Below are 26,138 nucleotides of genomic sequence, written 5' to 3'. Positions count from 1 at the left end.
AATTATGTAACTCACACACCCATTACCATTTCTAGTTATTTTCCCCAACTTCTAACACTCCTAATTCGTGTTTTATACTTACTTAAACTTATCTAGATGATTATAAACATTCCCACTCCAATTCTAAAGTGATTAAGACTTAATTCCTACTCTAGAACACTAATTTCCACAACTTAGGGACTCAAATTCAATTCTACCATTTTTAGCATGTTCTAAACTAGTTTTATGTTCCTAGCAAGCCCCATTGGACCTAATCAAACTGTATTAACCCTCCAAACACACTCTAGACTTCATATGCTCAGAATCCTTACCCCACTTTCTCTCAAATGACCTAAAATACTTCCTAAGTGTTAAACTGTCTATCTAAATATTACTACAACGAAAATCTTACCCAGAAACACTTCATACAAGCTCAATTAACAGTAACTAAGTTCATCCACACACCAGCCATCACAGTTCCATCACGCCCAAATGCTTAAAACCAAGAATGCAGTCCAAACATCACACCAGTTCAGAATTCAACATGCATACATATTTATAAAACAGATTCAAACAAAACAAATTTAAAAATTATAACTAGCTCCCCTTACCTTAAGGTTCTCACAGTACAGCTCACAACAACAACAAGACCTCAACAGTGCCTTACATAGCCAGCACACAGCAAGACCCTACAACCCACTAAAGTGGAGACAGAAACAGCTCTTAGAGCTAGAATAGGCAGAGAATCTAAAGTGCAAAACTATTGGCTACATGCAACTAGCAAAGTTGCATGCCCTAGGTTCAAGAGAGATGGAGAAACAGAAAAGAGTGACTTACCCGCCCAAGACAGAAACTAATCGGATGAATGGGAAGCTCTTGACTCCAAGAATGCAGGAACACCACCTATTTGAAAATGCAATAGTTGAAATTTGTGAAAGGATAGAGAAAAGACTGAGCAAAAAGAAGAAGACAGAGTTTAGAGAGAGATTGAGTTTAGGCTAATGAACCACATCTTAAAAGTTCTATTTTTAAGGGTCAGTGTACTTTAATATGAAGGGTCTGGTCGCTTTAGCTTAAAGCCCTGCTCAGCCCTTTACTTTTTTTTTTCTTCAGGACATTACATATTATAATTTATCATATTAAAAATTTATAAATATACTGGTGGAAGAAAAAGATTCTATAATAAGTTATTATGATAAGTCAAATCATCTTTCATAATACATTGATAGATGACAATTTTGTAATAAAACTAAGGTTTTGTTTAGTTGAATGAATTTGTGGGAGAGTGATTGAATGAATTTAAGATGATTTGAAGGTAAATTATTTTGTTGTTTATTTCAGTGGATTTGGAGGTAAGTGAGAATCAATTTGAAAGTAAAGTTTGAGAATAAATTAGTGTATGATTTGATTGATGTGACCCATTAAAAAATTTTACTTTAAAATCTACTCTCACTTACTTTCAAATCCACTCAACTAAATAAGAAAAGAATTTACCTACTCAACTAAATAACAAAAGAATTTACCTTCAGCGGAGTAGCAAAATGGAAATTACGTACGGAAATAGATATTAAAACAATTATTTGCAAACTCTCTCTTCGTTTAATTTCGAAAGTTCATTATCGTCCTAAGCTTCCAGGCCTTATTTTCGCGCACACTCTCGTCGGAAGCCTCCACGTCGTCGACGGCAAGCCTCCACGCTCTCCACGCCTTCAACGTGTCGCCTCCACTTCGTCGCCACCGTCGTCTCCTACAGAACCGTGGACGAAAGCTGTTCTAAGATAATATCTACCCGAATTCACGAAACTTTTTGTTTCTCCCTTTCAATTAGAATAAGAGTTTGATTGCACAATTAGAATAAGGGTTTCATTGCAGTTTGGGGTTTTCCATCTAGAGTTTGGGACTCGAGCTGTAGTCTGTTTTAAAGTCCTAAATCATTTGTTTGTTCCATCTCCAATGTTAATGACTCTTCGTTTTTGTTTTCTGGCATTCAGAAAGAAGTTTGGCGCCGATATCGCCAGATTCCAAGTACCTCTCTCTATCTTCATCACATACGCTTATACAATTAATAACTATTGTTGATTAACTGTATATTGTTTTAAACTGCTGTATTTCTTCTATTATTTGTATGTCCAATGCTTATGAAGCTTAAGGTGTTTTTGCTTATTTTTTCTCCAACCCAGGTTGCAGTTCTCTATTTCCTGTGTCCTAGGTTCATATAATATATGTATTTCGAGTTAGATTGATTCTGGCATTCTGAACTTACCTCATTATATGAGGTATTGACCATTCATGTCTTATGAATATTTAAGTGATTAACGTCAAGAGCATTATACTCGTCTCTACCCCCATGTTTGAAAAAAATATCCATGCCTGCCTTTGTACCTATGCAGATAGCTGCTTCGTACTTGTTGGGTACCTAATATCTATACTTGCTCCCATTATCCACAATTCAGGAGTGGAGTGGAGCCATGCATTTGGAATTTGGAAGGTCAAAGGACCAAAAAAATTATAATCTAGTAAAGAAAACTTGAATTTTTTGCTTGCATTAAATAAACCAAGATGTTTAATTATAAGTCTATTACTTCTATTATTTTTTGCTTGCATAAAATAAACCAAGATATTTTATATAATTTTTATAAAATAAAAACGGGTAAAATAGTTTAACTAAGCTGAAAATTTAATTTTTAAAATAATTTGAGAATAAAAAATATATTAATTTTAATAAATATAATTTTTAAAAGCTTGTATTTACAAATTTTGAGGTTAAAAATAAAATTTTTATACAACTCTTTATAAGTTGCTTTTTAAATGGTTGTATTTAAAAAATTTGAGATTAAAAATAGCTTTCATGGACAGTATTTATTTTACAATATCCAAAATATATTTTATAACTTTATAATAAAATATAATTTGTTTACTAAAATTTTAACATATATATTACTTTATGTTAAAATGTAAAAAAAAATGCATTAAAATATTATTAATATATTAAATTATGAAATTATTGTATTTTTTGATGAATTCTTAAGATATTAATATATTTTAGTATTAATATATTAAAATAATTAAGATTAGGAGAAACGAAGAGAATTTATAATATAATTATATGACCATTTGAGAAAAGATATATTATAATTCATTATATTAAAAATTCATAAATATAATAAAATATTTATATATAATTATTTTAAAATATATAATTAATTATATTTGTAAATATTTAGTTATTGTTTACATTTATTATTATCTATGCCTTTATACAATTACACAGAGGAGATTCATCATTTTCTGTAGATATTTATTTTTTAATTATATCTTTTAATAAGTAACTATACTTAGATGGTTTTACCTTTAATTGACAATTTTTAATTTAACATTTTTTACCATTTTCTAAATTTAACCAATTTTTAAACTAAAATAACTATTTATAATTAAAAAAAATATCTACAAAAATTACAAAAATCGTTTAGATTTACTTTTATAATTAAATTTGTTACTTCTTTATTATCATAAAAAAATAAATGTATTTTTACTAGTATTTATAATAATAATTATTTTAAGAATTATTATATTACTAATATTTTATTACATTATAATGAAAGGAATATTGAAAAAAAATATTGATGAGTTAACTGAATTGTTTCATTAATCCGTAAAAAAATATAAAAAAAACTGTCATTTTTAAATATTCAGTTTTATCATATAGTTGGAAATTCCACGTCATTTAGAAATAAGACTAAATTATAATATATAAATGGGATGTAAACTTCATCTTACAAATCAGTTTTGTGAGATTAAGTTAAGGTTAAAAATTGACCTTTAAATATAATATCAGAACATGATATCCGAATAAGGTTCCACATGTCGTGTGTAAACCCCATTTTAAAAATCCACTTCTTAACATAGAAAACTCTAAATTTTATTATTTTTTTCATTTCCAATATTACAATTTGAAAACCAAAATAGTAATTAATAATATATAATAATAATAATATCATATTTATTTGCTTTACTTTTTTTTTCTTCTAGGTATAGACAATATAAATCACTATTTTAATTGTTAACGAAACAATTTCTATTACTATTTAATAAATATTTACTTAATAATGAAAGTTATTTTTGGAATGTTATTATTTATCCAAATAATTCTTACTTACAAATAAAACATACTATATCATAGTTGAACATGAACAGATAATTTAATATAATAAATGATTTAAACTATTTAAAACGATTAAAATATTATTGAATAGAATACTAGTTCCACACATCATTTTCATTTTCATGTAGAAAGCTACTTATCATTCAAAATGCAAATATAGCGGGGACTGTGACATCCCAAAATATATAGCAATGTATATATGTAGAATGCATCGATTATAATAATAGAAAGCAGTTAAGAGTACACAATAGATAGGATTAAGGAGTACAATTATCCAAGTCTGGCTGGGAAGTTTTAAAACTTAAGTACAAGTTCATAATTCTCCAAAATACATGATTAAATAAAGGTTCAATGGGACCTAAAGAGTGTTTCCAAAATACAGATCATGATAAAATGAAGGCTAGAAGTCTTTCAAAATAAAGAGCTATTTAAATTAAGAGCTAGTAGAAATCCTAAGCACTAGGGGCTGGGTCTTCCTCAACTTCCAAAGCTTTCTCCAAAGGTACATCATCACCTACTGCTCACATCCAAAGGATTGGATGATCATCGCAAGGGGGAAAGCAAACACATGCAACACATACAAATGCAAGGGTGAGCTAGGTCTCAAACAATCATACAATTCATTTTCAATCAATCTAGCATTTCCCAGAATATCCATACACACATACACACCTTAGTCATCATAAACATAAGCATTTATTTCATAAAACTCATCAAGACAAGCATCCTATCATGTTAAGACTCTAGACACGTCCGGACTTGGAATGAATGTAGAGCTGGGGCGGGTTGTGCACTTGTGATGGCCCCTACTGCTTTGCAAAGCCCTTGCCGAGGGGTTCCACCCGACCATACACAAGGCTAGTCCGTTACCGCGGAATAGACCTTCAGTGATAGCGCCTACCCTAGGACCTCCCACTACTCCCACCACACGCGTCAATCCTCTCTAAGTGAGAATGAAAGACTGTTGGAGTGTTAGGGATAACCCCCCATATGGAAGCCTCTCACATTCATTCAATACACTAACTGATCCCACCGAGAGATCTTAATTTCATATTCAATCCGACCACTTTAAATCACATGATATTCCTCTTGGATCAATAATGTACCTCATAAACCACTTTGATTCATCAAACATAAAATTTCATAGTCATTCAAGTGCATTCTTACTATATTGTCTCATACCAAACCCATACACCATCATACAACATCAACCATGTCATAAAAACAACTCATACATTACATACTTTCACAAAACCATCACTTATTAACACAAATTTCTTTAGGACTTTTAATTTTCAATACTTAAGTAATTCAAACAGCTTGGAGACCCTCACCAATGGCTCCGGAAGGGTCAAAAACCCCCAGAACGACCTAAAGAACGTCCAAAACGAACATCCGGAACCCCACAAACTATCAAAAACTATCCTGGATGATTTTCCGACGACAATAATTGATTATCATATGTGATAATCGATTATTTGCGAGAGCTTTGAAGAGGATACAACTCTCTGACTAAAATAATCGATTATCAAGTGAGATAATCGATTATTCTTATCAGTTTTTGACAGCAACGTGATTTTTCTGGTTTTGGTGCATCTTAGACACTTTAATGAGTTTCTAACACTCCAAACTTGATCTATATGACGAAATAAACTTGTATGACTGATTCTAATACTTCCTAATCTTATTATCTAGTGATTTAATGTTGATTTAAACTCTAAACCCTCAATTTCCTCAACCTAGGTACTCAATTTTGAATCTACCACTTATAAATTATTTTTAACACTTTTAACACTCCTAATGAGTCACAATTAACTTACCCAAGTTATCTAAATTGATCCTAACAGCCTCGAATACAAAATTCAGATTTGGACTACCTTAGTTCTCTTCATAGGTTATAAACTTCAATGATTCACATGGTTATTTCCTAATAAATTATTTAACAGAATTCATTTCTTCTAAGCATTCAAAATTATCACAGCATTGTATCAATATCAGTTCCTAATCATCCAATTCACAGTTCATATCAACATCAACCAGCAGTACACGATCAAATAGGCAAAATCACAAGTTTTCAGATTATCCTTAATTAAAATCCAACCCATAAACTTTACATGCACTCTATCACTATATCTACTAAATCTAACTCATGCAAATTTAAGAATTTCACAGAACAGCACAAAACCCCCAGCTCCCCTTACCTTAAATTTCCAGCAGCTAAACTCAAGAGGAAATCCAAAGGCACTCTAGAAAAATTGACAGCACCTATATTTCACCAAATGGTGATAGAAATTAGTCTCTAAAATAAGCTTAGGGTTAAGATTTTGGGGAAAAATCACAAGTGAACTACATGCAGCAAAATTTGCTACATGATCACAGTTCAAAAAGGGGAAAGTTACTTACCCTACGAAATCGCAAATGCAATCGGTGAAAATTGGAGCCCTTGATGCAAAGATCGCCTACGGAATGAGAATCCAGTGACTCAATGGAGGGGAATTCTAGAAAGAAGAATGGATTTTGGAGAGGACAATGTTAGAGAGATGTTTAAAGGAGAGAAAATTAAATATAAGTTTCTGAAAATTTCTTCAGAAACTGTTTTTAAGTTTTATTTATTTATTTATTTATTTATTTTTAAGGTTATTACAGGGAGCACTATTGAATATGATTGCAATTGCCTGACTTTTAGCTTTTTGCACCTCACTTTATTGTCTGCTTGTCACAGTAAATTTATTATTTGAGAAAAGAGTTTAATAATGTATTTACAGGATTCTGGGTATTGTGTGTAAATGACTATTTTACCTCTATTTATTTGTCTATTATAATTTCTTTTTATTTTTTTGACATTATTATTGTAATTAATAAATAATTTTTTATTTAAATATTTATTTTTAAGGAATAATTCATTTTCATTTTTCAATTTTTTTCTAACAAAAAAATGTCTATGTTTAAAAATATATTAAGAAAACATTTAGCCTTACCGAAAAAAAATAACCTACCGATTTTTCTTAATTCAATCAAATTAATCACCTAGATTAATAAATTTTCTACTTAAATTTAATATCTTTTCATTAAATTAAGTCACTTTGCTTTTTATTTACCTTGTCTCCAAATCACTTCAAAATTCTCAAGCAGTTGACTGTTGTTTTCTGCACGTTTATAATTACTAACTATACTTTCATAATAAATTCAAACACCCTCCACTGTTGATTGTTGCTGTCACTATTATCATTGCAAAGAAAGAAAAAGAGAGAGGATGGTGCGAAGAAGAAAAATGCCAAAAATAAAAATAAAAACTCATTCTGAAATGTTTTTCTTGAAACATATTTTATGTATTTCGAACCGGAACATATTTCATGTAGAAGTATTTCGGAATACTCAGGAAGTATTATATATTTTTTGAAAAGTTTATTCCAAAAATCTTATTCTAAAAAGCCTTTTCCAAAATGTATTTTATGCACTCCAAAAATATAATTTCCAAAATTTAATTCTAGAAATTCTATCAGTGAAATTTTATTCCGAACACCTTATTTAGTAAATTCCGAAAAATATCTTCCAAAAAAATTCCAGAAGCCATATTTTAAGAAAGTAAAATAATCATTTTGAAAATTTGTGGGGTTCACAAAGAAATTGAGAGGATGCAGGAAGTGAAAGCCACAAGGACTACAAGTGACTTACTATTGAACCATATTAACCATAGTAGTTATATAACATATGAAATAAAATTTAATTTTTTTAGTTTTAAAATAAATTTTCCTTTTTTAATAAAATATCGCATATTTCTTATTATTTTTAAATAAACATTTAATGATATATTTTTAATAAATAACATTTATTTATTATATTATTAATAAAGAAATATGCACCTCTTATGCTTTATTTTTTAAAAATGATTTTCTTATAAATATTTATATTTAAATAGTTTTTTTTTAAATTGTATTCAATACAATAATTTTGAGAAAGTACAGAAAATAAATATGGATAAATGAAAAATTGACATATCATTTACTTAGAATCATATTTTAAAAATTAGAAAAAAAAATATGAATATTATTTAATATAATTTTAGAAAAAATAAGTATTTTCTAAATAAAGTATGTAACATTAAATATTTTACAAATTAACTTACAATGAAGTTATGCACCTTTTGGCTGAAGTTATAATATCTTAACCCAATTTTATTGATTTCATTGCATAAACAAAAGTAGATTGATTTGTATTCATGCAATGTGTTGTTCACTTAAACACAAATAAAATCATATTTAAATAATATAAGTTCCTGGTAAGTCGTGATATTTAGGCACAATTGATCTGTATGAATAATTTTTTAAGAAATATACATAATTTAATAAAATCAAATGTAAAGAAATTGCCCTAGTTTAGTAAATTATCCTATGTGCACTTAATAAATAATAAAGTGGTAAAAAAAGAACAAGTAATCATGCTACGTGGAGTGAACTGAACCAAGGTTTTGCTCTGCCATTAGTGGGACACAACATCCATGAACTCTGCGTCATTTCCCATGGCCTCATGAATGAAATAAGGAAGGGTGGCTACAATGTCAATGGACCCTTCTTCAGCTCCGCCGAACACAGTAATCATGCCGTTACGTTTATGTTGCCCACCTCCAATTCGAACTGCTTCAGCCTTTCCCCAACCAAAATCGTTATCTAATATCTTAAACCTCGGAGAACTGCTAGTGATCAAGTAATTACTACCACCCACGCCACTCGGCAACGTTAAAAGCCTTGGCCTTCTCACCCAAGATTCATACTGCTTCTTTACCTTCTCACCAGACTGCAAAGAAATCACCTTGTTCATCTCTAAAGCCCCCTTTCCAAGCCCACCCTCCAATAGTTCCCCACATTTCATGGTCACAATAGTGGCTATAACTGAGTTTCCAAAATAACCCTCTGCCAGTGCTGGAACCATCCTCGACCAAACGCCAATGAACAACACATAATGCACGTTCTCTTGCGGCTCCACCCGCTTGCAACGTGTCACAGCGCGCCAAAGGAGAGTTAGAAGCGCTTGCAGAGAAGATATTTTGTCGGTGTTGGCCTCTGCATTAGCTTTTGATTTGAGTTCGGCAATTTTTTCCTTCGTGAAATGGAATACCCTCTCGTGTGGAGCTTGTGGTTTGAGGTTTGGGGAGTGTTGGTTTTCTTCTTCCTCTGTGAAGGGAAAGTGTATGGGGTGGTCAATGCCATCGGGGAAGTAACGGCCGAGAGAAGGAAGTTTGGATATATGAAGGGAGCCACGTGAGATTTCAGCCCAGGAATTCACGAAATGCCACAATGACTTGCCGTCAGCAACGACGTGGTTTACTGTTAGGGCGATGAAGATGCCGTCAACTAGCTCCGTCACTTGCACTGCCAGCAATGGCTGCGACGTGCCCTCGTAGTTTTTAACTCCGTTGATTGAAAAGAAGGAGGAAACAATGAGAGGAACGTATTTTGGTTGAAGGATGTGTGCAACAGTGGTGTTGGGTGCAACGGCGTGGACAAAGAGTGCTCCGGCGTTGTTGCATAGGATGTGGGATGAGACAATGCTGTGATGATGTCGGAGTATGGCGAGACGACCTGCGAGGGGTGGAAAGAATGCTAGAGTGGAGGAAAGGGAGTGTTGGAGGTGGTGGATTTGGAATGGTGTGTTTTTTACGTTGCGAAAAAGAAGGCCTTTTTGGATGGTTTCAGTAGGGAGGAATTGGAGATCCCAGGGAGTTAAATCTACTGTATGAGGTGAGTTAGCGTTACTGGGAACGGTTGCTTTGATTGTGGTGGTGGAGATGACTCGAACGTTTTCCATGTGTTAATCTTGTTTGAGTTAATGTGAGGAAGAGAAGAGTAGTTTAGGTTATATAAGAAAGCAAGGTCTCCGATTGAGGCGCCATCAAAGCGTGTTAGAGAAACAAAAGTGGAACAAAACTCCTGGGTTATGTGGATAGCAGGAGAACGACAAATAGATCCATCAAATCTTCAAATCTTACGGATATGCTCTTCTCACGTAAGTTCCACGACCTCAGCAGTTAAATCTGAATTCAAGTTCCACATCGTTTTGGCAAGTTCTCTGATATATAACTGAAAAGGAACAGATACTAAATACATAATTTCTAAAATTTTAGATTAAAATTTGTTTCATATTATCTTATAGTTAGTTCGTGATCCATTTATAAGATTCTTAGTATTTTTCTTCCTCTTTTAATTTCTCATATTGAAATTCAAGGCATACATGAATTCTTGCTGTGATCACAAAATAGCCTTTTGAAACAGTTAACACAATGTAATAATCTTGACTTCTTCCAACTAAAACAATTTTGAAAACTTCCAAAAGAAACATTTTCAACTAGAACAGGCGTGACCTTTTTCAACATGTTAATCCCATAACATCAATGCTCACTGCAGATATTAGAAAACCAATTCCAAGATGATTACTGAAGTTAGAAAAACATAAGCAGGGGGTGCGTCTTTTTTTGGGGTTCTCAGACGTTCTCCGCTTTATCCAAAAGTAAGAAAACCTTAATTATTGTTTCTTCCAAAGAATTAAACTCTAACGGTGTCAATTTTGACTTTGTATTCTACATATTAACTTCTTCTTTAATGATAATTTATATTAATATTTTATGAGTGAAAATTCTTTTTTACGTTGAATTGATGCAGGTCAAAAAGGAAAATAGAAGAATTACAGACGAACCTGTTTCCCTGATAATCAATTTACAGTAAGGACACAATTAAGTACAATGTCATAAAACTTGTAACTGTCATTTAAAGGGAATTCTCACAATACAGTAGCAACTTGTGTGGTGGGTGCCTCTCACAGCAAGAACAACTTCAAGGTTGTCAGTTTTCATGCGTGTATTAAAAAGCAAAACACACAAAAACAGCAATCAACTCCCTTCAATAAAATATGAAAACGAAATATAAATTTCCTTATTATGGCAGAGTACAGTACTGAACAACACTACAATCTATCATGTATCAACATTTCATGTGTTCTACTAGAAGGATGTTTTCATGCTGGCACTTCTCTTCTTTCTCCTCAATAACTTCCTCCACAAACTTCCACTTCCTGGTTTCTTAGCAGGTACAATGGCCAAAGAATTATCCGTATTTCTGTCTTCATGGCCTTTAACACCGTTCAAAACTAAAATCTTTTCTAGGGGCTCTATAACGCCAGGAATTATGAGGTTGGAGTTGCCATCACTTGCTTTGGGAATCTGGGCTTTAGAATCATCAGCTAGCATCTGATCAAGTAGAGAACGAGTTTTCACTTTTATGACCTTTGGATGAATAGGACTTGGATCTACATTAGCTCTGGTGCTTATGGTGGTGGCGGTATTATTGGTAACTGTATTAAATTGGGTGGCAACAACACTGTCAAAAAGGGATGCATCCTTTGGTGCAGCCATTGCTTTCAACTGTTTTCCAAGATTAAGGATAGTTTCTTGACACTCTGCCAACTTTTCTGAAGCAGCTGTTATCTCCCAATCCTGTGAGATTCATGCGCACTCCTCAACTCAATACCAACACAAGCATAACATGACTGAATTCGCACAGGTAATATAATTCATAATACACAGAATAAGACCCACCTTGGATAAAGCTTTCATCAAACAGTATTAGGAGAAGCAAAAAGATGTAAATGAATGAAATTTCTCTCATAAATTAAAGTTGAACTATCATTTTTCTGTTAGCTTTCTTATTCTATCTTCAAAAAACGAAGAACTTGATTTTAAGGTTTTAATCCATAGGAGAATAATTTGATTCATTTTACCTCCCTATTTCTTCACCTTTAACTGCCTATGGAAAAGTTTACGCAAATTAGGACTAAGTGTAGTTAAATTAAAACTTATTGCTACACAGTCATATTCCATGGTAGATAGTTCCTTTTTTATTCCAATTTTTTCCTATCATTCTGATTGATACTCTGCAAACACCAAACACGTCATTAGAGATTCATTTTCGTTTCTTTGGACAACTTGTAATGATAAAGAACTCTACTTTGATGTTTTCATAAAGAAATTGACCTAGTTATTAAAATCACTACTTCACTTAACTAGAAAAAATAGAGAGGATGTTTTTCCTAGGTCTACATTACTTGCTCCAAAAAGAGCATATAGATCTCGAAGACAGATTACCTTATTTAAATATGGAGCCAGCCACTGAAGCTGCCTAATCTACAGAAAATTATATGATGATTAACTCTAGAATGAAGTCTAGAGGGACACACAAATTATAGTAGAATAAGGCTGGTTTTTACTATATTCAGACCATATCACTCAGCCATAATTATGTTTTGAAAAGAGACATGGCAAGGTGTTGTATTGTATCACTATAGCAGTTTCTTGCATCTTATTGCAGAGGAGTACACTACTCATGATACAGAAAGTATGAAGATCCTGTTTATGATAAGACTTGGTATCATAGATGGGAAAATTCAATTAAGACTGTCATTGGATATATTGCTTAATGCTTACGTGCTCCAAATTGGTATTTTTAGTGTTAATTTGAAAGGCAAGTTAAAGTCTTGTTACTCCAAATACTAGAAGTGCTAACATTGTTCTTATAGGAATCATGGCTCCTCTTGATCAAATATTCTTAAAAATTACACAGGAACCAGTAGTCTGACTATGAATCAACAAGAAAAAGGACTGGGATGAGATGAACTTACATTACGCAGTGGCTTATCTTTGTCAATAATATCATGTTTTGAGCACTCCTTTGACATGCTGAGAACATTAATTTGACATGTGAAAATAAACAATTATAAATTAAAAACCATATGTTCAGAAAGCATATTGAACAGAAACAAATACGAGGGTGATTCATACCTTTCAAGCTGGAGCTGCAATTCAAGACACTTGGCCTCTAATTCTTCACAATTGCTGTTCTTATTCTCCAGTTCCAATTCTAAAGAAAAAACCTTGTTGTGAGCCGCTTTTAATTCTGCTTCTGTATGCTGTTCATCAAGATTTGAATTTATCAGTTTCTGATTTTTTATTTCATTCTCAAGTTGTCCGTTGGATTCTTTAAAGGATTGTATCTCCAATCTCAAGCTGTCGATAGTTTTCTCTGATTCCTGGATTTGATTCATTAAGGATTCAATCCTATCAGTAGCTGATTGAAGCTTCCTTTCCAAGACTTCCTTTTGAGATTCAGCACTGATTAATTTATCTTTAATATCTGTAAATTCTTTCTCATTATAATATATCTCTCCATTCTGAAGATCATGACCACATGATGTAGTTACTTGAGGCAAAGATGACAAGTTTTCTCTAGGAAGATGCAACCGCTCTTTCTCTACCAAATGAATTGTCAGCTCGTTCTCTATTTCACCATCACTCCGTGTCTCATCCCAATCAAATTGTTTCTTGATAGCATCCCTCATACTAGAAACATCCTGAAGTGAAAAGCAGTGGTTCATAATCCAATCCAGTGCTGTTGTTAGTCCTATCGCAAAATTTCCATAATCGGTCTTGCCACTGAGTAAATCATAACACACATGTAGAAATTCCTCTATGACTTTACTGAGTTCAGATGTTTTCCACTGGAAAACACGGACCATGTAGCCAGTTGGCATTCCTAGATTCTTGTAGGAAAAGATATCCCTGCCTCCTTTCTGCAAGGGATCTGAACTATCATAATCCACGGCTGGCAGGATTCTTTCAACAATTTCAATTATCTTTCCAATTGATTTACTCAGATCTTCCTGAGAAAGTGGTTCGATTCTCTTTATTGACAAGATGTCAGCAATATTTTCACCGGCGGATGGATTAACCACTAAAGAACTATCTGAACATGAGATGCAATGAATACATTGGGGAGGATTCTGTGTGTCAATATGAACTGAGCCTCTGCTTGAATCAAAGTCAAACAGATCGAAATCATTCACATGCCTCAAAGCCACTTTGATATCATGAAGTATATCATCAGGGCCTTTGTGAGTAACATGGTTTTGTTCCAGGATCGTTTTTACTACATCCTGAAGCCAACCAGGAACAGTTCCCTTAAATATGTCAATGGAGCAAGTGTTCTTTGACTTTGAGAGGTCTGAAATGTGATCAGACATTGGAATGATCTCCATATCTACTACTTCCGGGGTGGTCTCGGTTGTCTGGGACAAAATGTGATCAGGCACTGGAATGATCTCCTTACCTTCTTCAGGAGTGCTCTCCTTTGTACCAGTCTCTGAGATGCTATTGATCTCAGTAACAGCTTTCAAAGAAGCAGATGGACTTTGAGTGGCTTTTTCAACAGAGACAACTGCTAATTTTTCCATTTCAACAAAGTCATCCATAAGATTTATGTCTGAAGCTCCAACACTTTTGCATGACAACGGTTCCTTTTTCTTTTCACTTCTAAAGTGATCCAATTCTGAAATCAATGCAGAAGCCCAGGACTCCGCACAGCTAGTCTTGTCATCACTGCCAGCATCAGACAATGATGCAAAAGAGAACTCGTGTGATGCAACGTTACTTATATGATGTTCCACACTTAAATGCCCTTTATGTAAATCTTCAATCTGCGACTCAAGATGCAAAAGTTTGGAAGCTGTTCGAGTAAGCATTACTCTCGAGAATTGAAGCTCATTCAATTTCCTATTTAGGGATTCTTTTAAAACCTTGTTTTCTTCTTCCACAGCACATAACTGCTCTGTCAAAGTATTGATTTTTGTAATGGGAGTCTCAGGAGAAGTGTCAACTGAAGATTCAACCAGTAAACTGTTTGTGCTCAATTTGCTCCTCCTTATTTCAAATGAATCCCGTCCCAACATTTCAACTTCATTTTTCATTTTTGCCAGGGCAGCAGGGCCTGGTAACCGTTTCCGGACCAGAAGGCGCAGCCTCTGACATTCTAATTCTAACTTGGCAATTTTTTTGGTACTCTCTAATTGCTGCTTATGAGAAACCTCAGCTGTCCGACGACTAAACTCCCTCTCCTCATTCCGGATCTCAAGTTCCTTCTCAAGCACACGAACCTCATATGTCAGAGAGGTATTATCTTTCTCCATGGACTCTAATCTACTCATGAGTGCACCATGATCTTCCTCAGCTTGAGTCAACTGTCTTCTCAGATCTTGAATCAAATTTTCTCTTGCAAATATGGATTTATTAAGATGAGAATTATCAACCTCAGCTTTTGCAAGCCTTTTACTTGTCTCAGATAATTGCTCCTCCAAAACCATGCGCTCCTTTTCAAATTCTTTTGAAGCCTTCATCACAGCATCATGAATCCTTTGCTCTTGTTCTTCTCGAACAAATCGTAACTGCTGCATACATTCCTTGAGAGCTCCATCCAAATGAGCTACTCTCTCTTCATAAACTATACGCTGCTGCAAAGCTTCATCCAGATCTTGCTTCATAGACAACACTTCAGCTTCTGCCTTCTTCAAACCTTCAAAAGCAAGAATTTATCAGTGATTCATAAAATAACACTAAAAACAATTTAAATAGCGGCTATTTATCTGCTTTTCATGTCCCACATTTCAAGGTAATGAAACTGAATACACACACATAGATATTAAAATGCTACCTGCCATTGCTTCTTGTGCAACTTTTGTTTGTTTCTTCACCAGCTCATTTTTTGCATTACAGTCAGAAAGTGCTGAATCAAGCTTGTTATTTAATCTTTTCAAGTCCTTCTCTAATTCATCTTTATCAGCTACAAGTGCCTGAACCTAAAATAAGACAAACTACCATTTATATCAATAAATAAAACAAAAAATTTGCAGAAACTTCCTCTGGTATAAAGACAGTGTACATCGCTGTTGGAATTTAGTTTGTTGGAAGGTGACCATTGAGCAAAAAATTCATGATGGCTAAGGGATGAGAGAATCCCTCTTGGTCAGTATTTCTCTTCTGGGAAAACTCATTCTGCAACTTATTAATTTGGAGGATAAGCCTTGGATCAAAGTGATAATCATATCTATAGTTGATATGAGATCTCCAATACATTCCATCATGGCAAGGACATTGGACGTCCTTAAGAATAGAGGGCATCATAACAAAGAGTGATACAATAAGTCCAACAATTATCATTAGAATAGACACCTAAATGCTCTACTACCATCTTAAGATAACATAATTTAAACCTAACTCAACTCTATAAAACTGGGTTAATAAGATAAAGTTTATACTTACTTATATATTATTATTACTATTTTGTCATATCTCTTGTCGTTGTGAAAAATAGGCTAGACTTCTATTCTTTATATGGAGGAATGACACTTATATTTGGCTGAATATTCTAAAGGCTGTTTGTTATCTGCGCCAGGGATTCATTCCTAAACTGGGGTCTGGGACCTCCGCTTTGTTCTTTGATGACTGGACAGGGATGGGCCCGTTAGCTCACCAAGTCCGTTTTGCTCACATTGCTGATATTTGGAAGGAAAGAAATTGGACTTCAGTGGAGTTTATACTTTGCCTCCTAACTCTACTATCCAAATTGTTGTCAACGTTAACATAACAATTAATCCTCAAAGAACCTATCTTTTAGCCTCCAATGGACATGCTTCTGACATATATTCATCAGCATCAGCCTATTTGTGGTTATGCCAGAAATACAAAATTATTCAAATCCAATTTGGTAGAGGTTATGGCATATTTCAAAATTTTGTTTCTTTTTCTGGCGGGTCCTGTATTTGCCCCTTCCTACTAATGCTAAAAGGTTTCAATGTAACTTAGCTATCTCTGTTGGCTGTCCCAGATGTCCTGACCTATTGAAGACATTCTTTAACCGTTGCATGACTGCCCTCATACAAAAGAACTTTGGCTTAGATCAGGCAATAAATATCCTTAAAAGTTACAACAAATAATGTCAATTCGTGGATTATCCATATCCTCTCCTTTAGTGATTTTTCTTTAGTCCCTGCAGTTATGTGGTGGGCTTTGCGTTAGAGACATAACTTTCATTTTCTCTCGGGGTAAATGGCCCTTCCGTATTTCCTAAGGATGGTCAAATTATCTGAAGCTGATTATTTTATCCATAATTCAATCTTGAGTAAACACTTGTGGAAATTGCCTTTGTGAAGCTTAATGCGGATGGGAGCTATGGTTCAAGTACTGGTAGATGGCTGTTTGGATTTTCCAGTATGATGAGGCCTGGTGATCATATTCTAGCAGAACTTTTAGCTATTAAAGCTGGGATAATGAACTTTTGGGTAAAAGGATACTATTGTGTGGTTTGTGCAACAAATTCCTGGGAGGTGTTTCATATCCTTCATGTGTGGAATGAGGACATGGTGATACAGATTCATCATTATAAAGATATTCTCCCTGATATTCACAGCTAGTTGCAAAGAGGTTGGCAGTGCATGTTGATCCATATTTCACGGGATATAAATAATTTTGCAGATTTGTTAGCAAATTGGGCGTCCCACAGAGCCTGCTGGGATTGTGGTTGGGATTCTCTTCCAAATATAATAGCTTCTCTAGGTTATGACTTAGTATACAACTAAAGTAGACTTCTTTCTTCTTATTTAACCTTTGTTTACTTTTCCTTGTGTACCAAAAAGAAACACAAAAACTAAAGTTTAGATAGTCCTCAAAGTCTGATGAATAGATACACCAGAATTATATTGCCAATTTTATAATCATAATATTTCAGAACAAAACGCACAGTAAAAAAAAACTAGATTATCATTATTATTAATAAGAAGACAAGGTTAATTAATGAAGTACTGACTTAATACTCGTAAATAGGAGGAAGACAAGACAAGATTGCAACTTACAAGAAGCCAGCTTAATCATGGTATTGAACAAAACAAATAATTAATGCTCAAAAATTTAAATCACCTCCTCATTTTCTTTTGAAGTGAGATCCGTGTTGTCAGCTGCTATAATTGTCTTTTCCGAGGATTTTTTTCTCCAAAGCCACGTTTTTTGATCCATAATACTAAAAGCTTTAGCAGGGAGGAACCTACACCAAGTCAAGGCCAGTAGAAAGAAAGTATGCTACTGTAAGTCTAACATTGAAGGATAAGTTCATCTTTAAACAGAACAAGGTTCCCAGCCAACAAAAATTAAGTATAAAATTCAGTACAAAATAATCAATATATTTTTAATTACTTTTATGAATAGATTTAGGATCTCCACAGAGACACACTGTATATCAAGATTATTCCCAAAACAAATTAAATTAAATTGCGAGAGTATATCAACGTCACTGCAGAGTATATAACTTAATCACCATGGAAATAATATTAGTAACCTCGATATGTACTCGCCTAGTGTTCAGCCAGAAACTTACAATCACAATATACAAATTCGTACATTCCATAAAACATAAATCCATCACAGTTTTCTGTTTATACAAACATGACAAAACATAAGTCCTAAAGCATATCAGCCGACAAAAAATTCGCATGCAGCAGAAAATCACGAGAAAAATGATGTTTCCCTCTCCCACTGAGAGAACAAACCAGACAAGATATAAAAACTCATTTTATTGTAAACAAAAAGTTTTAGAAAATAAGAACAAAAGCAGAGGTTGTGTGTCATACGTGTGCGTGTGTGTATATATTTATATTTACATGTCTAAGAAAGGGTGTAGTAGGAGGTTTCTCACCTCTATGAACAAAGTTTGAGGTTGTGCATGGAATGGATGATCCAAAAAGTTAAAAGGGTAATAACTGAACTGCAATATGGTGTGGAGGAGTGGAGTTAGAAGCGTGGAAATAAGAATGAGTTAGGAGAGTTTGAAGGTTGAAGGTTGAGACATCAAGAGTTGGAAGGGAAATGCGCATGATGTGTGATCTCTCACCAGCGGAGAGTGGAGGAGTGAGAGTGTGAAGCAACCACAACACCCACAACCAGCTCAGCTTTCTTTGTAGAGTGAGAGAAAGTGTTTGGTAAGGGAGAAAAAAGGGGAAGAAGTGAAAAGATAGAAGAGTGAAGAGAAAATGACAGAAAAAAATAAGGAAGAAGAAGAAGAAGAGAGAGAAAAGTGTCGGCTTGGTGCTTTTATTGGATCTGCCAACACGAGAATCGAGGACTGTGATACTTTTATATGTGGGGAAAATTAGTAACAAAAGACGAGAAATTTCAGATACACGTGTACTACCAATACCCATTATTCAACTCCGAGTTATGCAGTTAATTTCGTTAAATAATATCTTTCCTTTATAGAAATTTTTGTCAAAATAAAATATAATATTAACTCATAAACGATTTAAAAATTATTTTACATATTAAATAATAATAGTTTATAATAATTTTTAATATTTATATTCAATTTTTTATATAAAAATAATATATATATTAATGTTATATGATATATTTAACCAACTTAAATATTTTTTTATGAAACAATAATCATTGATAAATTAAATAAGTTAACCACTGGTTTATTTAATTAATTTATAAACTAGTGTGTTCAACATAATAACATATAATATATTAGTGTGTTTGACAATATTAGTATATTTTAATTAATAAATTAGTGGTTCATTAATAAGCTTATAATCTATAAGTTTTAAATTGATAAACTAATTTACTAAACTATAAGTATTTGGTCAAATTAGTTAATCAATTAGTCAGTACCTGGTAAATGACATAAAAATACATAATTATGTAAGTTTGTTGTTTAAATAAAATATGTGTTTTCTAAACCAAAGTATGTTAATTTGTAATTATAATTGTGGGTTTTTTTTTTCAAACAGTTAAATTCATATTAAATATTTTAGTAGTTTTATTTATTTTCTAATAATTGTATGTATATTTTTTATTTTGACAATTCGTTTTATTTAAATCAATTAATGTAATGAGTATTAATTAATTTTTTATTTTTCTCACAAATTTAAATTATTGTATTTCTCAATCTAAATAACTTATACATTGAATTTCTTTCTCGCAATTTGTTTTACGTAAGGGAGTATTACAAGACGTATACACATTGCATCCTTATTTTCTTTACTTTTAAAAGGTTTATACATAATAACTTTTCATGCGAATATCGAATCAAGTGGGTTATGTTCTTATGATGTTGTAGGCTTCGTTTGAGTTTATGTGCCAAGGTCTTTTTTTTTTTCGGGTCTAGGATGGATGATTTCTATAATACATTATTTCACACTTTGTTCTGGGTTAGTTTAGGTGGTCTTGAAAACATGAAGTTAAATTCTTTTTACGTTCTCAATGTTCGGACTCTAAATCGAATAGACAAGTATAGACAAGTACATGTTAAATGCACTCTGACGCTCAAGTTAGTAATTTAACTGAATGAGAGTCACAGTAAAATTTTAAATTCACAATAAATTCAATAACCTACCTTCTTATTTTTAACCTGTATTTATAGGTTTCGGAATAAGCTTATGATTAACAAAGTCGTAATCATAGCCCAACATCTAATAAGTAGGGCTTACCAACAATCTCGATTAAAGGTTGTATTTAAGATTGCTGATGGCTACGAACCATTCAGTTTCATTGTTTCCCGTGGTCGACCGTCCACGAACCCAAACCATACGGTCATACAGTACACAGGCTCCCAAGCCCGAGCCAGGTTTACTTGGTGTTGGGATTTGTTGTTTTAGGTCGCCGTGGTGGAGAATCGTGTTTGTGGGAGTTCGTCCATTGTCGGGTCATCTGGTTAGATCTTACAGTTAACTTTTGAATTGAAGTTGAGTGTTTGTTTGGTGGGAAGGCTTTTCGTGCCACCTCGTGGTTCGCACCTTAAAAGAGTGGCAGAGGCGCTTGATCTGGTCCATTGATCGTGGCCGAATCCAACGATGGGCAAATGCCGACGATTACGCGTGATTCCCCTATAAATATGAGTGAATTGTGGTTGTCATTTTCACCAATTTCTCTTTTCTGCTCTACCTATAATACGATTGATTATTTGCTTCAAGGTAATAAAATGTTTACCATTCAATTATTTTCGTTTGAAGAGTCATCAGGACAGGGTGAAAAGGGCTTGCCGGCGATGACACATAGTCTTCATATCCTTGCTCTGTGTCTTCTTCTTTCTTCGAGACAACCGATCGGGATAACAGCTCGGTTGACAATTCGACCAGTGGGTATAGTGATAGGGACTTTTTCGATGTAGCGATCAGTCTTCATTACAGAGGGATGGAAGTTGATGGTTAGGATGAGGGCGATGAGGTCGTTCAAACTTTCCCTGTGATTCCGGATTACGACTGGGCGTCTCACAAAGTGGGTGAGTATGTCACCTACTTTCGTTTGAAGAAAGACTTGAAGGACTGGGTCGAGCGGTCTTGCATCGTATGAAATATGGAGGACATCGCTCTGATCAGGCTGGTTGTCTATAAGGGAATGAGCAGGTGTACCATAAGAAGGAAGAGAGTACTTAAGATTTTTTTCTTCCTGTACACCTTTCTTTTTGCCTAAATGTTTGTTCGCGTCCCCTTTACAAACTTCCAAGTCGTCGTGTTAAGGGAGTATGTGGCGCCTACCTAGTTAAACCCAAATGGTTGGGCGTGTATGCAAGCGTTCGTGGTGACATGCTCTGTTTTGGACTTAACTCCTACTCCTGCCATCTCTCCATTATTTTTGTGTGCGGCCGATCGTTAAACGAGATTGGGTGTCACTTATTTCCAAGGAGAATAAGTTGTTATTTAAACTGTTCTTGGATTCTTTTAAAGGATTCAAGACTAAATACTTCAAAGTAGTAATAAAGGAAGTTGGACGCTTAGAGTTTTTTTGACAATGTTGGGCATCCGAAGTTTTCACTTTATGGACGAGGAGTCCCAAAAGGTGACTTTTTGGTCCTGAACCTACATGACATGGGTCGAGGTCGAAGCATCGTGGTTATCGATGGTCTGCCCCGACGCTTTCCCGCCCGTCCTCTAATTGAATGCCTTGGCCACAAGAACATTGGTGCTGAGGCGTTTGGTATGATATCTTCCTTTTGTACCTTTATTAGGTGATTGGTCAAAATGTTTCAGGTTTAGGGTCGATGATCTCTACAATACACTCCTTCACACTTTCTTCGGGTCATCTTAGGTTGTTCTGAGCACACTTAGTCAAATTCCTTCCACGTTCTCAATGTTCGGGCTCCAATCCGTACTAACGAATATCTGATAAAGGCACTTCAACGCTAAAATCAGTAATTTAACCGAACGAGAGTTACAGTAAAATCTTAAATTTGCAATAAGATAGAATTATAATTAATAAAATCATAATCACGTCCAATACCCTTATAATAATTTTAATTAGAGATTGTCCTTAAAGTTGTTGATTAGTACAAACTCTTTGATTTCATCGTTTTTCATAGTCGTACGGTCATATACTACAATTTCAAACTTGGTTTTTATTTTGTATTTTTCCTTCACTTTTTATTAATGAAAATGTTGACTTTTGTATGCACAGTTCACCCCTTTCCCTATTCTTTTATGGGATTGTAACCATATTTTGTTTGGACTTTTATAAATAAACATGTCTTATTTCTTTCAAACCATTCATTCACTTATTTTCTTCTTTTCTTCTATGTTGTATGCTAAGTTCTTATTAATTTAAATTAATTAATGTAATGAGTATTAATTTGTTTTTTTTTATTTTTTTTTCACAAATTTAAATTATTGTATTTCTCAATCTAAATAACTTATACATCGAGTTTCTTTCTCGCAATCTGTGAGAGTATTACAACACTTATACATTGCATGCTTATTTTCTATAATTTTAAACGGTTTATATATAAGTTTTTTTTTCTATATTAATTTTTAACTAAAGTCGTTATATTTTGTAAGTAGATTCAATGTGATTTTATTTTGTCAACGGTATTAGATTAGCTAGCAGCAATATAATTTATAACTGATAAATTTATATATTATCATATTGATTAAAAAAACCAAATTATCTCAAAATATAAATATATATTAATACAGTTATTAAAAAAAATAACTATAATAATAAACTATATATAAAGCAATTAAGGAAAACTATTGCACAACAAATAAAAATACTTCATAATATTAATGTCCTCCACTAGAGATGTTTCAACATTTATTACTCATTTGTTCACACCAATAAAGTGCTCATAGTAAAATAAACAAACAAACACATAAGAAACACTAAAAGAAAGAACAAAGGAAGTTAATGTACAAAGAGTTTTCATAAAATAAATATAGAAATATTATCATACTTCACTCATTCATAATAAATAATCATATAACATATAAAGACTGATATTAAACTCAATTATCCGAATACATGTATTGATATCAGACTCTGGTGAGTTATGCACTTGTGGTGGTGAAAAAGTTCGTCTACCCAAGCTACCACACACAATGTTAATCCGTCAACATTTTTGGTCAATATAAAACTTCTAGACTAGGACATTTCGCACCTCTCACCACATACTTCACTCTTCTCTATTTGAAATTGGATGATTATTAGAGCGACAAGATAACTCTTAATACTAAATTCATATATTAATACATACACTAAAGAAGTATCACCATAGAATCTCTCCACGAGATCTCTGAAATTATGTCAAATACATACAATGCTCACATTCATTAATAAGTTCATCCTTAGCACAATTTCATACATCATTATTCACATACATATTTATCCATAAATCTATCAATCATTCTCAGATAAGCATCATCAACCAACTTTTTTTTAACATCATAAAATTCCACATTAAACATACCAAAAGAGTACATATAAAGTTAGTGAGTAGTGCCTGAATGCCCACTACTCATCTGTGACCAAATAGTTCGTCCATCGAAATTATCACTATAACTTACAAACTTAAATTTTCTAAAAGTCATCCCGTGAGACTTGTCTCACTCAACTAATATCATGTCATTGAGCGCTTTGACTTTGGTTTCGTCCAACGATCATCGAGTCAATAGCTCTTTGACTTTTAACTTTTAAAGCACTATCATTTTTAAAATGCCAATTTTTAAGTGCAAAAACAAGAAACAAATGCAAAATTGAATTATTTGAATTGAGAAAAAGAAAAAGAAACTATAAAAATAATTTATATAAAATCTTTTTAAAAAATAATATGAATTATAGCTAAATAAATTTTAAAGTAAAATAAAAAATTATTATAAATTTTTTTAATTTTTAAACTAAAATAAAATTTAGAGCTAAAATCTATAAACGTATTTTTAAGAAAACAATATAAATTACAGATAAAATAAAATTTAAACTAAAATAAAGAATTTATTATAAAACTTTATAAATTTTATACTAAAATATAAATTAGAGCTAAAATAATGTTTAAACTATAATAAAAAGTTTTAAAAATAATTTTTTGTACAAATATTTTTTAAAAAATAGCATAAATTGGAGCTAAAATAAATTTTAAACTAAAACAAAAAATATTATAAATAATAAAAATGATAAATTAATTTCTTTTATATATATCATTTTAATATTTTTTTGTCATTATTTATTTCTATAATATAAAGGTAAATTAAAATAATTTATTTAATTTTATTTATTATTTTTATATTTTTTGTAATTATTTATTTCTATAATATAAATGCATATTAAAAAATATCAAATTAAATTACATTTATTTATTTGATCATTTCAATATTTTTACTTTTATCATTTATGTTATAAATTTATTTTTAATTTCAAAATTTAATACAAAATTAAATTCATTCTTATATATTTAATCATTAAACTTTAAAAATAAATAAATATAAATTTTTATTTATATTAATGTTTTTTACGTGTTAAAAATATTTAAATTGGACTATGATATGTTAATAATTTTTTTAATAATATTTTAACAACTTTTTGACAATAAACTATATATCATTATTTTATTGATCCGTATATTTGAAACAGACCAATCATAAACTGTAAGGACCGTCTATTCTTTGGAAAAGAATAGTGGTGGAGGTGGGCCTCATGTGGGTGGTTACACGTTTCTGGAAGAAGGAGGGGCGGCTGCATTTTTGGAAGTGGGTCTCTCCACCTTTGCTGAACGTGCTCCAAGCACCACCAGGAAGCCTCCATCAGCATTATTTTCTTTTGGGCAGCAAACGTGGTGGTGGGTCTTCCCACTTTGAAAGTGTTCCAGCCACCAAGAAGTGCTCCAAGCACCATCATCACTTACCTTCATAGTGGGATTGAGCACTGAGGATGGAGAAGAGGGACGGCTGAGCTGGCACCAGCAGTGGAGTACACCAATTCCTTTCTTCTTAAAAAGGGAAATCAGGGATTGAAGGAGGTTGGATGCTGCAGCTGGAGAGGAGAGTAAGCTTGCTGCAGACTTGGGAGAAGTGAGGCAGAGGTCGTCCGGCGTTGTAGCTGCAAGCTTGAGGAAGGTAGATTCAAGTGAAGTGTTGGGTGCTACATCCAGAGGTGAGGTAGAGAACGTCCAGAGCTTTACTGGATTCAAGATTTGCTAGGAGGTCTTCAAGAGGTAAGGGGAGTTGGATTTTTGGGATGTTGATAGTGGTTGCATGAGTAGGATGCTGGAAAATTGTGGTTATATGTATGGTTGGACTGAAATTGATGTATTGATTCATGTATGTAATCTTGTATGTTTTTGGAATTGGAAGAAATTGGAATTTCATAGCTTTTTAGTCTTTTGGAGAGGAAGTGAGGTAGTGATTTTGAGTAATTGGGGTCTAGAGTGTTATTGAGCCTTTGGAACAGTTTCACCCACTGTATTATGACTTGTTAGAGCCATCAAATTGATCAAAATAGGTGTAAAGTGTTAGAATTGGAGTTTGAGTATCTAAGTTGTGAAAATTGGTGTTCTATGGTTGAATTTGAGTATGAATCCCTTAAGAATTGAATAAGGAACGTTTATAATCAATTAGTTAAGTTCAATCTAGTATAAAACATGAATTAAGGGTGTTAGAAGTTAATTAAAAAGAGTTGAAAATAGTAAGAGAGGTTCTGACCTCAAATCTGCAGAATTCTGTATTCTGCAGCAGGTCACGCCGGGCGCCCCACTGTCGCGCCCAGGCGCGAGTGGCACTGGAAATGCCTCGCCTGGCATGTCGCGCCTGAGCGCGCGATGAAATTGTGGACGTTCGTCCGAATAGTTGAGCGTTCGTCCTTGAGTGCATGTTG

At 33.1% G+C, this 26,138-nt stretch overlaps 2 protein-coding genes and 1 long non-coding RNA gene across 3 annotated transcripts; all 3 read right to left on the bottom strand.

Moving 5' to 3' along the window:
• Positions 1–4,411: 4,411 nt before the first annotated feature.
• Positions 4,412–6,688, bottom strand: LOC128194627 (uncharacterized). The gene is made up of 3 exons (XR_008245998.1): positions 6,545–6,688; positions 6,343–6,406; positions 4,412–4,658 (listed from the first exon to the last, which is right to left on the bottom strand). It is a non-coding gene; the product is annotated as an uncharacterized LOC128194627 (long non-coding RNA).
• A 1,828-nt stretch (positions 6,689–8,516) lies between these two features.
• Positions 8,517–9,946, bottom strand: LOC108341794 (protein ENHANCED PSEUDOMONAS SUSCEPTIBILITY 1). The gene has a single exon (XM_017579450.2). It carries the CDS (start codon positions 9,944–9,946, stop codon positions 8,621–8,623), a length of 1,326 nt encoding a protein of 441 aa, XP_017434939.1. The 3' UTR covers positions 8,517–8,620.
• A 919-nt stretch (positions 9,947–10,865) lies between these two features.
• On the bottom strand, positions 10,866–19,095 carry LOC108346927 (filament-like plant protein 7). The gene is made up of 6 exons (XM_052868840.1): positions 18,703–19,095; positions 17,931–18,054; positions 15,670–15,814; positions 12,969–15,531; positions 12,809–12,866; positions 10,866–11,627 (listed from the first exon to the last, which is right to left on the bottom strand). The coding sequence occupies exons 2-6, from the start codon at positions 18,024–18,026 to the stop codon at positions 11,136–11,138; spliced, it is 3,354 nt and encodes a 1,117-aa protein (XP_052724800.1). The 5' UTR covers positions 18,027–18,054; positions 18,703–19,095; the 3' UTR covers positions 10,866–11,135.
• Between the last annotated feature and the right edge of the window lie 7,043 nt (positions 19,096–26,138).

The sequence above is a fragment of the Vigna angularis genome, chromosome 1 (genome assembly GCF_016808095.1).
Source record: "Vigna angularis cultivar LongXiaoDou No.4 chromosome 1, ASM1680809v1, whole genome shotgun sequence".
Classification (NCBI taxonomy): domain Eukaryota; kingdom Viridiplantae; phylum Streptophyta; class Magnoliopsida; order Fabales; family Fabaceae; genus Vigna; species Vigna angularis.
This window is presented reverse-complemented; position numbering and strand designations above follow the sequence as displayed.